Source organism: Euprymna scolopes, chromosome 13, assembly GCF_053919585.1.
Source record: "Euprymna scolopes isolate OS-2025 chromosome 13, ASM5391958v1, whole genome shotgun sequence".
Taxonomy (NCBI): Eukaryota; Metazoa; Mollusca; class Cephalopoda; order Sepiida; family Sepiolidae; genus Euprymna; species Euprymna scolopes.
The window spans coordinates 97,268,997-97,284,570 of record NC_136494.1 but is presented as its reverse complement, the minus strand read 5'-3'; the positions used below and the strand labels follow the sequence as shown (position 1 = coordinate 97,284,570).

Sequence of the window (15,574 nt, the reverse complement as noted above, 5' to 3'; positions counted from 1 at the left end):
TGTGTTCAATTATTCGATAATTTCTGATAGGTTAATAAGAGTAGTGGTTGATGCGCAGAAATCAAACTCACGGCATTAGTGCCAGAGTCGATCCTGGGCACAATTCCCTGATCTATATCGATGATCTCCCAAATCACACCCCAAGATCGTTCGTAGACATTTATGCTGACGACACTGCCGCCTATGTCAAGACTTCAAAGGCCGTAAACAACTAAATTTTGATTCTCGCTTTGATCTTAGGCACGTGATCAGATATGGAAAGAGGTGGCTGGTTAATTTTAATGCATCTAGAATCAACCTATCTTTATATCAGCGCTCTAATCTTCGTCTGGCATCAATTAAAATGAATGGCTCTAGTCTTGGGGGGCTCCATGTTTTGACAAGCTTCTGGGTCTGACCTTTACTCCTGGTCTGAGATTAAACACGTACATCAAATTCGTTGCCAAAGTCGCTGGAAAGATGGTAGGATCATTCTACTGCTTCAGTAAATATCCCAGTTTTAATAATTCTCTAATTGCATAAGGATGGAGTCCTGTTGCCACATCTGGACAGGAGCTGCTGGAAGCAGCTTATCCTGCCTTGATAGTTCAAAATAGACTTCACAGCATAGTGGGAGAGTGCCTTTTTCTCTTTCCCAGGGAAGATACGTTGCGAGCCTGTCTCTGCTTTATCGCTATATTTATAGCAAGTGCTCGTCTGAACTTCAATTTCACGAAAAATACTCTTCTAGCTGAAATCACTATCAGTAATTTCCTCTACTATCTGCGCCTAAACCTAGACGTAGATTCCATGAACAAAGCTTTCTTAGAAATGCATTTGTGGAACTCTTCCGTTTCCTTGCTTTCCAACTGACTGTTAAAGTCCAACATAGATTGAGGAGCCATTCCCCTTTAAGTAATCCAATTTACCAAATTTTCACTACTAATGATTATTATGATATTGTCCCATTGACTACTGTACACTCAATAACTTATCCTCGAGTGGGGTGATAAATAGCGATTTCTTAAAAAACTTCTTTTTTTTTTACATAGACGTCACCACTTATCAAGGCCTATAGGCCACTCAAGGATAAGGGTTAAAGAGTGTAGAGTAGTTAAAAGGACAATATAGTAATCGATAGTAATGGAAATTCGGTAAATTTGTTAACTTAAGTGGAACGGCTCATCAGAAACTTGTTCACGTTGGACTTGAAGACAACCATATTATAGAAAGCTGGAAAGCAGGAAAACGGAAGACAATTCCACAGGCGTGCAGTTCTAAGGAAGAAACTTTGATCATGGAATCTATGTTTAGGTTTAGATACAGATAAAGAGTGGGGAAAAAGATTAAAAGTCAAATAAAATTATGTCAGCAAGTTCAAACTAATAAACTGATTAAATGGAAAAGGCGATCACTATTACTTAGAAATCGTTGAACCTGGTCAAAGTAATGTGAAATGTAACCTCACAAAAATGTAAATTATAGATGCGATTCGGTGAATAATTAGTAAGTGGAAAACTTAGCCAATCTCGACAGAAAATACACACTCGACGTTAGTTGCAAGAATAAATAAAACTGAAATTCTTTCAGGCATTACTTCCTGCTTTGAGAGTAGTATAGTAGATGTCCGTTTGCAATATATACTAGCGCAAATATGCGACCAGGGAGGGGGGCATATTATTACTAATATTATTAATGGATTAAAAACATTAATAAATCTAGTTTTTCATTCAAAATGGCGACCGATTGTGACGTCAATCGTTTACTATTTCATTTATTTTTTTTGCTTTGAAAAGTTTGTCCCTTAGTTTAAGAGAAAAAACTTGCTATTAGACTTTTTTCTTCATTTTTATTGTGAAAATGGAAGTTTTTTTTTTTTGTTTTTTTTTTTTCATAATTGTATCAAAGATAGCTGAATATAACGCTTAAAAATAGCACATGACTAATTGACGTCTCGGTCGGACCTCATTTTGAGTAAAATACTGCAAATTTACCAAAATGTTTGAAATGCGTTTACCATTGTGTCATTTCGAAATTAAGATTTGATTTACATTAGTTTTAAAGTGAATCAAGTATATGGTTATTTTTGTCAGAAGAAAAACTGGTTCTTTAAATAAAATGCCTAAATCTGTCGGTTTTTATATCTAAACCACACCCTAATTTTCGATTGTTCAAATCTTATTTTCATTAACAAAAGAACTTATCCATCCTAGAGACCAGGCATTTTTTTTAAAAAGCTGAATAGATTGGCCAGGACAGAACAGGACAAATGAACAGAATTGGTGGTTGAATAAAACGCCGGGACGACTGTTTTCTAAGGTGACCTTGTGACATGATCTTTGCACTTATTAGGGACATTTTAACCATAGCGTCTTTAGGTATTGTCAAGAACAAAAGACAATATAAATTCTGTAAATGTTACGTTATAATGAAAGAAGTATATAAAACAGACGTTTGAAATAACCGATTAATTCACGGGATAAATATGAAGTGACGACGCTATTAAATACATAAACCAGACCTTTGTACTCTCCCCTCTCATGTTGAATATGGATTGGCCATCAAAAAAAAAAAAAAAAAAAAAAAAAAAAAAAAAAAAGGGAGGGGGTAATAATAGCCAATGAAACCGAGAATATCAAAAATGTTCCGTTTTAACTTTGTACTGTTTTGGGGAAGTGTTAGGATTTCCGACTATGGTGAGAATTCTCCACATTCCTTTATTTCGAAAATAAAAAAATGATTGATTAAATATTAAAATCAATGAAATCGGTGTAAATAAAATTTTGTTGATAACACTGACCAATCTATATAATTATAAAACTCAAATGACCTTGTAACGAATAATGTAACCCACTTTCCGGTTTACGACATCCGGTTGCGCATGCGCGCATAAACATTAACCCATAACGCAAACAAATAAACACATATCGCTTCTTTTGTAGATTTTGACCTGCGCACTGAAATATTAACGTTATGAAATTATTTAACATGGGAAGAGCAGGGGTGTTTTGCAACTATTCTTTATTACAACTATACTGTCGCTATTTTCTTACAACTAAACAACTTTAACCCGTTGGCAAACATAATTGTAGTAAAGACTACTACTCTATCCGTCTTTTTTCCTTTTTTTTTTTTTTTTGTTTACATTTCTAGATACAAAATACTTGTGAGAACGGTGAATTTGGTGACACATTTACTAATATGTTTCAGTATTAGTTTTATTTTATTTTATTTATTTAGGTTTTATTTTGTGCTTCAGGTTTTAATTTAGATTTTAAGTTTCTATAACTTGGTTGAAGGATTCCAATATGGGTTTTTCATTCTTATATTTCTCGTGGTTCATGTGGGTTTTTGCTGCTAAAAGGACTTTCGTCGGCGTTCGATTCGTAGGAAAATCATGTTTAATTTTCGATTTTTGAGCGATTATTCGAAAAAATCGGTAACTTTACACGAATAGGGAGATTTTTTTTCATGTTTGAGTGATCTGTCCGTGATTTTTCATTTTAATATGCTTTCATAGAAATGTTTCTGTTAAAAAAAAAAATTCTCTACGTCACAAGTGTCACGCTCATACATGTATTCTAACAGAGCAAGCTTTTTTAATCGTTTTTTTTTTTTTACCGAAAATGTTTCTTCTAAGGAGTCAAAGTTGAAAGAGTTGACCTTTGCAAACACTACCAACTCCTCCGTTAAATTTGAGTCTAAATTTTAGATGTAGCTTACCTCGACACGAGTCAAACATACATACATATACACACAATTTTATGAACAGTACATAGGGCCCGAGCAAAGTCGGGCTGAACAGCTAGTATATAATAAATCCGTCTGGTTTTCGACTACATACCCAATAGCAATTTAACAATTCGATATTTGATTCCAAGTAACTTCTGGTATTGTTTTTCCTCCACTGCGCTCTTTACAATTTCTTTCGTTTTAGTTTCTAAAAATATTTATCCTGGCTAAAACTATTAATTAAATTGTGACATTTCTCCATACTCAAATAAGATTTTGATATTTCGTTATTTTGACTACGATAAACAATTACATGCATTTATATTCTAATTAAATTATGTAATGTCAAATTACATTAGTTTCACACGAAATTACATTTAAATATAAGCAAATAAATAATGCGATGTGCGTATACGTGATTCTGCTTTTAATCTTAAATTCAACCAAGAATAGGCACGCTGAATTCGTGACAAAATTCTAGAGTTCGAACCTTAACCGGGCATACATATCCGCTCTACTTTTACAAAAAAAATCTAAAATCTCAAGACTCAGGCGATAATTATCTTTCGTTCTTGTTAGTTCATTATATCAAGTGATTTTATGCTTCATTGAGATTTCCATTAAAAAAAAAAAAAATTATCGTTATCTCTTGAAAACAATGCAATAAGTGATATTAGTCTAAAGTCTAATAGATAAAAATCTTAAATGGTTTCGTTGGAATTACATTATATGAACAGATTTTTTTAACCCACAATGGTAGACCTTCCTACTAAATTCTGCACAATTCGCTGGGAGTGACGTGGTGTGGAGGGGGCCATGTGAGAATTTAACCATCTCTCCCTTGGGACATTCATGAATTCATTGTTGCTCAGGTATTCATACCGTCAGCGTACGTTTCTCGCTGTCGTCATATTCTTTGCTGGTTGTCGGAGAGTAGTTCGAGGACTAGGTGCAACTTTATAAACTACTTATATTTTACCAGCATAGGTGTTTGCAGGTGTGTTAAGAAAAATGTGGCAGGCAGGCTCGAAACAGTACAGTGAAGGAGGAAAGAAAAAACGTTCCGCCAAACCGGAAGTGACGTAGGTTTGAATTAAGCCTAGACAATCGAAAAGACTTCCTTACTCCAGACAATGTTTGAAAAACGTATAGTAAAAAAATATTTAAAAGCACCAAAACATCTTTGTCTACACTATTCAAAGTAACCGTCGACAACGAAGGGAAATCGCGATTAAAAGGTTTGTCAAAATTATAGAATATAAAACATAAATACGCAAATATAGATTACCTTGTAAGTCTCTGAAGAACAGTCTATCAAATTACTATCAGCTTTTTGTCTACATACTTGAAACTTGATATATACGGGATTTGGACCCGTGGAAAGAAAAGATTAATTTGGTGTTGAGCTGGTAAAAATAGATGCTAAAGTAACAAAATTGAAATTGACAGGCGTAATTCGATTACATGTGTTCCTTCTACGCATGCACAAATATACATTTAACATTATTTTGAAGTTTTTATGTGTGGCTCAGATGGTAATGAATAATGTTGGAATCTATGTTTTGGTTTCAATTCTAGCTGACGATACACAAGTCTTTGGTTTTTTTTTTTACTTTTGAAATTATTAAAATGGTGGGTACAATATAATAATCAATAGAAAATTAGCTCCGATACGGAATCCGAATTAAAATATTTAAGCGAGTGGCCTAATATATTGGATTTTACCGTCACTGGATTATTTATCTTCCAGACTATCCATTCATGTGTAATCACCTTTTTCTTCACCATATTCCCTCTGCCTCACTTTTTTTGTTGTTTTCAAGTAAAATCTTTGACTTACTTGTTTCATCAAATACTTTTGAATGCAAAATCCGATCCCGCATTTTGCTAATTCCTACCCTCTGATGAGAAGGAAAGTATTTCTTCGAAACTCCGCGGATTATGGACTATCCATTTATCTAGAGTTTCCTTTTCAGGTTAAATATGTTTTTAACTCATTTCAAAGTAAGTTTTAACATGTTTTATTAACTGTTTGCTCGTGCATATATATATATATATATATTATAGCAAGCTGCCCAATCTAGCCCGATCGTAAAATAAAATGGTATTAATTTATGCAGATTACGTATTACTATAGAGGCGATACTATAACGATTATTATATTGAACCAAATATATAGTGAGATCAAAACTAAAAACATTCAAATGAGAAATTTGAAAACTTTGAAGTGACGGAAATAATGATAAAATCATTTTATTTACTTTGTTGTAAGTCCAATATTTTATTAAATAGCTTCATCAGGGTAGAGAGTCTGGTCCGTGATTTTTTTCCTTCTCTTCATTTTGGTATTAAGGAGGAGGTGATGCCTCTGAGTAGCAGAGAAGAGCTCATTTAAATTTTATTCAAATGAAGTCTTATTAAAGTGCGTGACCATTTTTTACTTATGAAATATACTAGACTACTCGTGTCCCGTTGGGTCAGTATTTTATATTAGCTATCGAATTCATGTATGAGCGTAAAGACGTAAAAATAGTTTTGTGACATGAAAGTATATTAACATGAAAAAGAATATAGACAGATTTCTACGAGTCGTTCTGTTTATAATTGTTTATTTTTGAAAAAAAAAAAAAGCCTCACAACCATTGACTTATAAGTGGTTTGCAATACTTACAGGTAAATGTGCACTGAAAAAATGCCATAATACTTAAATTCAAATTTTATATATCTTAATTTAAACGCGAAAACAAAAAAAAATTGGGACGCTGAAAATGTGCACAGTAAAACACGTTTTATTGTTGCGTTGATTATTTGTAACAAATTTTTTTAAAAAATCGGGATTATTTATGTTGGTATTGTAGAAGAAAAGGTGTATAAAAAATGAATAAAAAAAGGTCGGTCGGTAAATCGCCGTTGTAAAAATGCTCTTATGGTTGTCAACGGGTTAAAGTAGATTTATTTGTAAGAAAATTGCATTAAAATAACTTAAACGTAATACGCAAATGGGCGATGTAAAAAAATGCAGAAAGTATTGTTTATTTGGATAATTAAAACGAAAAAAAAAACAATTGGGACGCTGAAAACGTACACAGTAAAGCAATACGTTTTATCGCGTTGATTGTTTATGTACGAATGCGCAACCGGAAGTCGTAAACCGGATGTTGGTTACAACATCCGTTACAAGGTCATTTGAGTATATAATATAATATATACATAATATAATATATACATAATATAATATATATAATATATATATATATATGACTTGGGTGCTAGAATCGAAACTAAAACTTCGAACTCTCCACCCTCATATCTTAGCCAGCCTCTTAGCCACGCACACACATATAATTATTTTTTTACTATAATAATTAAATACCTACAGACACTAGTGTTTCATCCTTTCGGGATTCTTCAGTGCAGGGTGTCACGATTACTACCAGTCGAACGATTCGCGACACGAGACATCTCTGGCTCGATTAGCGGAGGCCGTATCCATTCGGCTACTATTAACCGTGTGAAATAGCGTTGAATTTTAAACATTTTTAATTTAAATGTTCATTACGTCAGACAGACAGTGATCAAATCGTTATACGATGATCTACGCATAAGAGCTAAATTGACCGACTTTTAATTCAACGGAAAGTGCTCAACGATAAGAAACGAATTTCTTAAAGGATATATATAAAATATATAATATATAAAATATATAATATATATATAAAATATAATATATATATAAAATATATAATGCACACACATACACACACACACTTGTCCCTTGTTTAAAAGATTCCAGACAAGATTCAAGCAAGGGCGCACGGTCAACAGAGTTTTATAATTATATATACTAGTTGACTCTTCACATTTTCCCTTAGAGTTTGCATTTAAGAATAAAGTAAATATAACAGTATTCTTCACACACTAAGTGCTAAAACGAAAAATAATGGAATAATATTCAAGTCCAGGAAAGAAAAATCATTAGAAAAGTAATATTTATAAAAAAATCTAAATATTCAACCGAATCTCTGCGCATGCGTAAATTGATTTATCGTGGATTTTATTTTCTTCGCTAAAATTGATGTTTTTGTTTTTACTCAAGCGTTCACTATTTGAAGTTTAAATGATCGAAACATTGAAATGTCAAAATAACCCGATTCTGGTGTTGCTGCAGGTTAATGAAGGGGAGGGGGCAAACGAAAATGGTGCCACCTGTGATCATATTCGTAGCATTAAAAACTACCTTTATCTTCAATGCTATATAGTTTTTAGTTAAACCCGTCCCATCATAAAAGTTAGCATTAAAAAGGGATCTTTCTAGCCTTGGAGCGAAACCAAAGGAAGCACAAGTCTTTCGCAATCAGATGAGCCCAGCTGCCCGAAATGATTTTACAAAGTAAACTTCCACTCTTAAATATTTAACGATTGGAGTGGGGTTTTTTTTTTTGGTTTTTTTAGGTCACCAGTAATGATACTATTATATAAAAAAAATAAGTTACTGATGAAAAGCGATGAATTTATATGAATACTAGAAGTCATATACGGCGTTGTCCGATATTAAACGTAAGGTTAAATTCCTTAAAAAAAAAAAAAAAGTTAGCGACATGCCAGCATGTTGTTTTCTAAACTGTTCACTTGTAAATGAAAACAATAAAAATAAAGCAGAGATCGAAACAAAAAGGTAGTGAGTTAAATACAATAACCATTAAGCCAGCTTTACACTATCTAAGTGTTCTCAAACCTATTTTAACAATTTAAACGATTCGCGCATGCGCAGTAGGAAAAACAGTTAAGGAATGGACGACTCCCACGTACCAATTTTTACCCCCTGAGCAGTAGGTGTATCAGAATTTTTGTAGGAATTTGACACGCCTAACACGAAACTGCGAATAAAATATTCGCAAAAAAAAAAAAAAAAAAAAAAAAACTTGTAATTTCTTTTAAAAGTGGGTTGTTTATTTTCTTTAAGGGTTATACTTCCAAAATGAACTAAAAGTTTTTTTTAAAGTAATAGAAATTTTATTAAAAAAAAAAAAAAAAAAAGTAATGAAATTAATTGGATTTTACGAGCTGAGTATTTTTCAGTTTTTAAACTTTAAAAATCTATCAATCTTTCTATTTATTCAATTTTTACGATATTTTCAGGGTCAATGTGAAATCTTATGCTCTTTCCAATAAACTGAATATAATATTTTAGACAAACGTTGTTTTTTTAATTACCCCCCCCCACCATTTTCAAGTGTCTATTAAAAAGTAAATGATTTACTCAAAGTTTTATATATCAAATTGAAGATAAAAGATCAATAATATATTCAAATTTAAAACAAAATATAGTGTTTTAGAAATTTACCTGTAAAGTCCGAAGTTTAAAACCTTTTTTTTTTAAACCACGTTTTTTTTAATGAAACCTTGGTCCTTGCTCCTTTAATTGAAAAATAATTAGGGCTTTAGTTACATTTTCGAGTAGTTATAAGCTTGGAAGGACAGAGGGTCGAATGATTTCACGCCTCCCATTTTGAAATGTCTATTAAAAAGTAAATTAATTTACTCACCAAAGTGTTATATCACAAATCGAAGACAAATGATCAATAAATATTATATACAAATTTAAAATAAAAAAAAAATAGTGTTTTAGAACTTTACCTGTAAAGTCCAAAGTTTAAAACCTTAAAAAAAAAAAAAAAAAAAAAAAAGTTTTGTTTTTTATGAAACCTTGGTCGTTGCTCCTTTAATTGAAAAAATAGGTCTAGAATTACATTTTTCGAGGAGTTATAAGCTTGGAAAGACGGGGTGGAATTGTTCAATATTTTTTAAAATTTCTGACACTTACCTGAGCAGCCCTTCTTTCCGGATGAAAACCGATTATAAAGTTTCCTACATGTCTGAATACACTATATGCAAAATTTCAGATAGATTAGCGCGAACACTGGCGAAACATACTTTTCCGTCATTTTTAACGACGTGTATTAATGTAATACACTATATACATATATTCATGCAAGGACGTGCAAAAGGCGTGTGCTAGGGATGTCCAAACACCTGCCCCTTTTACTCCCGTTTTAAAAGTGTCATTTTCAGAGGAATGCATTATGGACATGCGTCCCATCATTACTATATTTTTTGCAGTTTTTTTTTCCACACGAACACTTGCCATGAAAGAGTTCTCTGCATGTCACTGTATTCATAGAAATACGAGAAAAAAAAGCGTTTCTTCCTGACGGGATTATTGTATAGAAATACTGTATTTTGAGTATCCACTAAAACTGAAGATTTTAGAAGTTTTAAAAAGTTTATTCATTAAAATGTATCTACAATTAAATGCCGAAAAGGGTGGAAGTGAACTGATGTTCCAACCTGCAAAGGGTGTTTACTTTGAAAGTCGTTCTTAACAGGGGGGGGGGGTATTCCAAAAGGCATTTTCTTATTTTCAACCTCCCTGTAATTAACTTCTTAAGTCTGTCTTCGGGTGGTCTCCCAGTGCATTTAAAAAAAAATGCAAAAAAAAAAAAAAAAAAAAAAAAAAAAGTTGGTACTTATGCAGAATACGTACAGAGCTGAAATAACACTTAGAAACCTTTTAATATGAGAAAGAGGAAGCAATTTCTGTACTTTCATCTGACAATATTAACCAAAAGATACTGTAATTAATTTGGTGTATATTCAGAATTGCACTGCTGGCAGCAGTTAAAAGCAAAGGAATACAAAAAGTGATTTGTGTATCAATCACGAAGCGAAAATGGAGAGAAAAAAAATCATGTAATTTGATAAAGTATTCTCTTTTATTATGTCTAGAAAATTAAATTTTACGACTAGGCGAGTCGTATTTGATGAAATACGATGAAATAATGGGGGGGGAGAACTCAATTCAAAGTCAAAATCAATACAGATCAGTAGTAGCCAAAATTCGTAAATTTTGATTTTCCGCGTTTAAAAAGAAAATCCTAGACTAATTTGCGTTATTTTTGGAATATGACATCGTTTAGTGACGAGTACGTAGATAAAGCTTTTTCTGTATTTTGTCTAATTTTGAAGCAGCAATTTAACTTTAAAACCCTAGCAATATGATATAAACTACGTTATATACCGAATCGTCTAATAAAATAAAATAAATTTTAAAAAATGGGCGGTTCTTCATGGCGGGATAATTGTACACAAACGCTGTATTTTGAGTGTTCATTTTTAACTGAAAAGACTTCGTATAAAATTGAAGTATGGGTTTTATGCCATTTAAAAAAAAAAAAAAAAAAAAAAAACTGACGAATAATTTTAACGAAACATTACGTTAAAAAAAAAAAAGTTTTTAAAGATTTTCTTTTTATCAGTTTTTCTGAAAACTAATGGAGTTGTCTCCCTCAAAATGGGGTACACGACTGTATCAAAATTTTTGTAGGAATTTTTGACACCCCTAACACGAAACTGCGAATAAAATATAAAAATCTCGTAATTTCTGTTAAAAGTGGGTTATTTATTTTCTTTATGGATTATACTTCCAAAATAAACTATTACAGTTGTTTTAAAAGTAATAAAATTTTTTTTTTTTAAACAGTAATGAATTTTCCGAACTCAATATTTTTCAATTTTTAAACTTTAAAAATCTATCAAAAATTTTCTATTGATTCTATTTTTACGATATTTTCAGGGTCAATGTGAAATTTTATGTTCTTTCCAATAAACCGAATATAATATTTTAGACAAACGTTGTTTTTTTAATTCACGCCCCCCCCCATTTGTGTAAGTGTCACACATTTTCAAGTTTCTCTTAAAATGTAAATAATTAATTTATGTTTAATAGTTTTATATATCACAAATTGAAGAGAAAAGGTCAATAAATAATATATTCAAATTTAAAACGAAAAAAAAAAATCCCTTTAGAAATTTACCTGTAAAGTCCGAAGTTTAAAACCTTTTTTAAAAAAAAAGAAAAAAAAAATTGTTTTTTTTGTTTTGTTTTTTTTAATAAAACCTTGGTCCTTGCTCCTTTAATTGAAAAAAAAAAAAAAATTAGGGCTTGAATTACATTTTTCGAGGAGTTATAAGCTTGGAAAGATGGGGTGGAATTATTCACTATTTTCACGAATTTCTGACACTGCTACGACTGCGCCCTATTTTTTTTTTTTTTTTTTTTTTTTTTTTACACGATAAAGAACTTCATTTTAGCAACACCTGTTTATTTTTTTTCCAGAAATATCAGTCAAAGATTGAAATATTTTTCAATCAGGATACCTACTGTATGATGTACATTGACAATACGAGGGTTTCAGTTTTCAGTATAACTGAAAAACTTACAGTGGAAGAATACAATATATTGTTTAATTTAAGATTTTATTAGTAATTAGTCTTTATTCCTTAAAGTTCGTAATTAGTCCTTAAAAATAAGCCACGTTTTTATATTAAAAATAAGTCAACGTTTCGCCCATTATTTCGCGGGCTTTATCAAAAATAAAAGCTAAAAGTGACACATAACGAGAAAATCTACAAGTTTGAAAAATTGTATAGCATGTATTCTATAAAAAAGGGGAGATCTTGTTTCGTACTATTTTCAGCTTTCTCTTGATAAAGTCTGAAACAGTAGATGAAACGTGGAGTTTAAGTCTTCCGTATTTCCATTTTTAATTCATACCGTCAGATTAATTCTACCTTTTTATTATAACATAAATGAATACCAACTATCCTCGGAAATCAATTTTTTACAATTTGGCTGAAATATTTGTATCCCCCCCTCTCCAAAAAGGCATTAATTAGGTTAAAAATAAAAATAAATCTTACACCGATGGATTTCTCATCTCTTATCCTTTGCCGAATCAAAGCACCCGAAATGCATGGTATGAACAAATAAAGACCACCATAAACACAGCAATCCTTTCCGACAGCTTCAGCATTTTTGCCAGCTTGGTAACACGGAACGAAATAGGCAATTATACACAGTCCAATGTCGCCAAAGCACCCGAACAAGCCATTTTGGAATTCAGCCATTTTGGATAAGTTTTTTTTTTCTTTTTAAAATGAAATAATGCGTAAATATACGAATAAAAGCTGTTGCGTTTTGCTAGATACTAGCATAAACTAAATCGTATAAGGTGCGCGTTATTTTTCTTTTTTCCTATTCTCTTATCTAACGACACTTATTGGGCATTAATGGGCGGGGCTAATTTACTACTAACCAATAAGGGACAGGTATGGTAATAAACTACCGTAATTTCAGTTTAGAGGTTGGTATTTATTTAGATAGACATAATGGAAATTGAATACGACCTATCTTCACACACACACACACACACACACACACACACACACACACACACACACACCATTCAAACGGGGCTTCCCACTGAAGTTATTTTTATTTTAAAATAAATAAATACTCTCGAAGTTAGCTTCAACTAAAACGTTTAATGATAAGATACAAAAAGGTTGAGTATACGGTTCCGGTTCAGTTATTTAATTCAACACTAAAACATATATATATATACTAGCAGGCCGCCCGGCATTGCCAGGTCGTAAAATACGCTTAAATATATTTCGATTAATGCAGATTTCGTATTTATTATTGTATTATATTGAACCCAATATATAGTAATGATTTTTAAAAAAATTTAAATGACTTGGGCGCTACACCGAGAATCGAAACCAAAACGTTTAGCTTACGATTTACTTTTTCCTTTGGCGTTAATGCCTGACTTATGAAGACACGTTTTCTGCAAGGCTAAAAATTAAAACATAATCTAAGCTATTACGTTACGCATGCATATTCGTAATGCCGTAGTTCGATCTTCACCTACAAATTACATTTTTTTAATTTTCACACATTTGCGTCGATTTCCCCTGGCTAAACCCCAGATATAAAGTTTAACATAGGTTCGAATACCCTATATATTAAGTTTCATGTCTGTAGGCCAAAAACAGACAGAGGAGTTTGGTAGGCTAATTTTTTTAAACAGATATACGCATACATGAATATATTGTGAAAGAGGTTTGTATTTACTATAACCTTTTTACGCAAATATTACGCAAGTATAAATCATGTAGAATATATGCATGAATATAATTACACGTAATAGTTAACTAAAGATTATCCCATAATAAAACTGAAAAAAACTAATATAGGATTAATTAAAATGAATGTTTAAAAGAATATACAAATTAGCTACATCTTTTACAGATGAATGCAATTCCACGACCTATATATAGTAAAGCTGTATTTTCTTTTTAAATAAATAGAATAAAAGGTTTTTAATATGGATATCAATACACACAAATAAAAAACAAATTTATAGGAGTGTCTGTGTATATATATATATATATATATATATATATATATATATATATATATATATATATATATATATATATATATATATTGCAATTAGGAAAGGAAGACTTTTATGATTCATGATTAAAAGTAAATTTGTATATATATATATATATATATAAATATATATATCTTCTCTCGAAAAAAGTGGGAATGAATGGGGAGCCAGCTGACCGGTTTCGACCCTCTGTATCGAGGGAATTATTTTGAAATAAAGAATGAAAGCGATTAAAATAGCGTTTTATTAAATTTACGGGGAGAAAAAAAAAGTGGGAAAACGATTAAAATAAAACGGCGTTATGAACGAATACCCTAGAGATTAATCACGTTCAAACCCAGGAGGCATTCCCTTTGCTTGCAAAGAGGTTTCCTGAGTCGAACGTGAATGGTCTCTCTATATATATATAGTCGAACGTGAATGGTCTATATATATATATGTGTGTGTGTGTGTGTGTGTGTGTGTGTGTGTGTGTGCGTGTGTGTATGCATATAAGTATATGTATACATGTATGTATATCTATGTATATATGTGTATACATATATAGGCATGTAGACGAAGAAACGTGTCAGTGGATAATTATATTTAAAAAATAATACATATGTCGCTACCCATTGTGGGGTACAAAAATTGGTCAAAGGGAAAATTATTCCCAACTCGCATTTAGGGAAAACTGCACTTTCGTTTAAATAACTGAATTAATTCAAAAAGTATTGCATAACAAAATCAAATAGCATCTACATATATAAATGTGTATATACGAGGGGCGTGCAATAAGTAATGCCCCTGACCCACTTCCCATAGCAGTAGAGCAACGAAACTTGGCACAGTTATTAGTATTTCTGTACATAGGAAACATGCAGTTCTGGAGACCGTTTTTGTAGAACACCCCAGGTTGGTCCTCCAACCACGACGTGACTTCAGAAATCAAGGCTGCATCATCTAGGAAACGCTTTCCTTTCAAAAACAACTTCATGGCTAGAAAGAGGCAAAAGTATGAGGGTGCAAGGTCAGGAGAGTAGGGATGATGGGGAAGGGTTTCATAACCGCACGCCCGTGCTTCTGATCTGGTGACATGCGAGTTGTGAACCGGGGCGTTGTCCTGCAGAAGGAGGGTAACTTTGCTGATCTTGCCCCGCCTCTTGATTTTGATAGCTTCTCTTTAATTTCCTCAAAAGTGAAGCATAATAGGCTCCTGTAATTGTGGTACCCTTTGACAGGAAATCTGTCATCATTACTCCCTCCTGGTCCCAGAAGACTGTTAGCATGACCTTGCTGCGCCCTTGCCTTCTTTGGGAGCGGTGAGTCCAAGTGCTTCCACTGCATTGACTGGGCTTTGGTCTCTGGATCATAGTGATGGACCCAGGTTTCATCCTGTGTAATCAGTTTTTTGAAAACTTTGACTCATCTTTTTGGCACATCTTCAAATTCTTCCTCGAACACTCGACGCATTCTCGCTTCTGGAATGGTGTGAGCAACCTGGGAATCCATCTGGCAGACACCTTATGCATATGCAAATGGTCATGAATGATACTTTCCACAGACCCTGTACTAATCTTGAC

At 32.3% G+C, this 15,574-nt stretch overlaps 1 protein-coding gene across 1 annotated transcript in view; it reads right to left on the bottom strand.

The window, feature by feature from the left end:
• Positions 1 to 12,814, bottom strand: part of LOC145292098 (uncharacterized) — a 52,961-nt gene extending 40,147 nt beyond the window's left edge. Inside the window, exon 1 of the mRNA XM_080138182.1 lies at positions 12,472 to 12,814. Coding sequence (XP_079994308.1) covers positions 12,472 to 12,678 — 207 coding nt within the window. The 5' untranslated portion in view covers positions 12,679 to 12,814. The remainder of the gene's footprint in view (positions 1 to 12,471) is intronic.
• Positions 12,815 to 15,574: the final 2,760 nt, after the last annotated feature.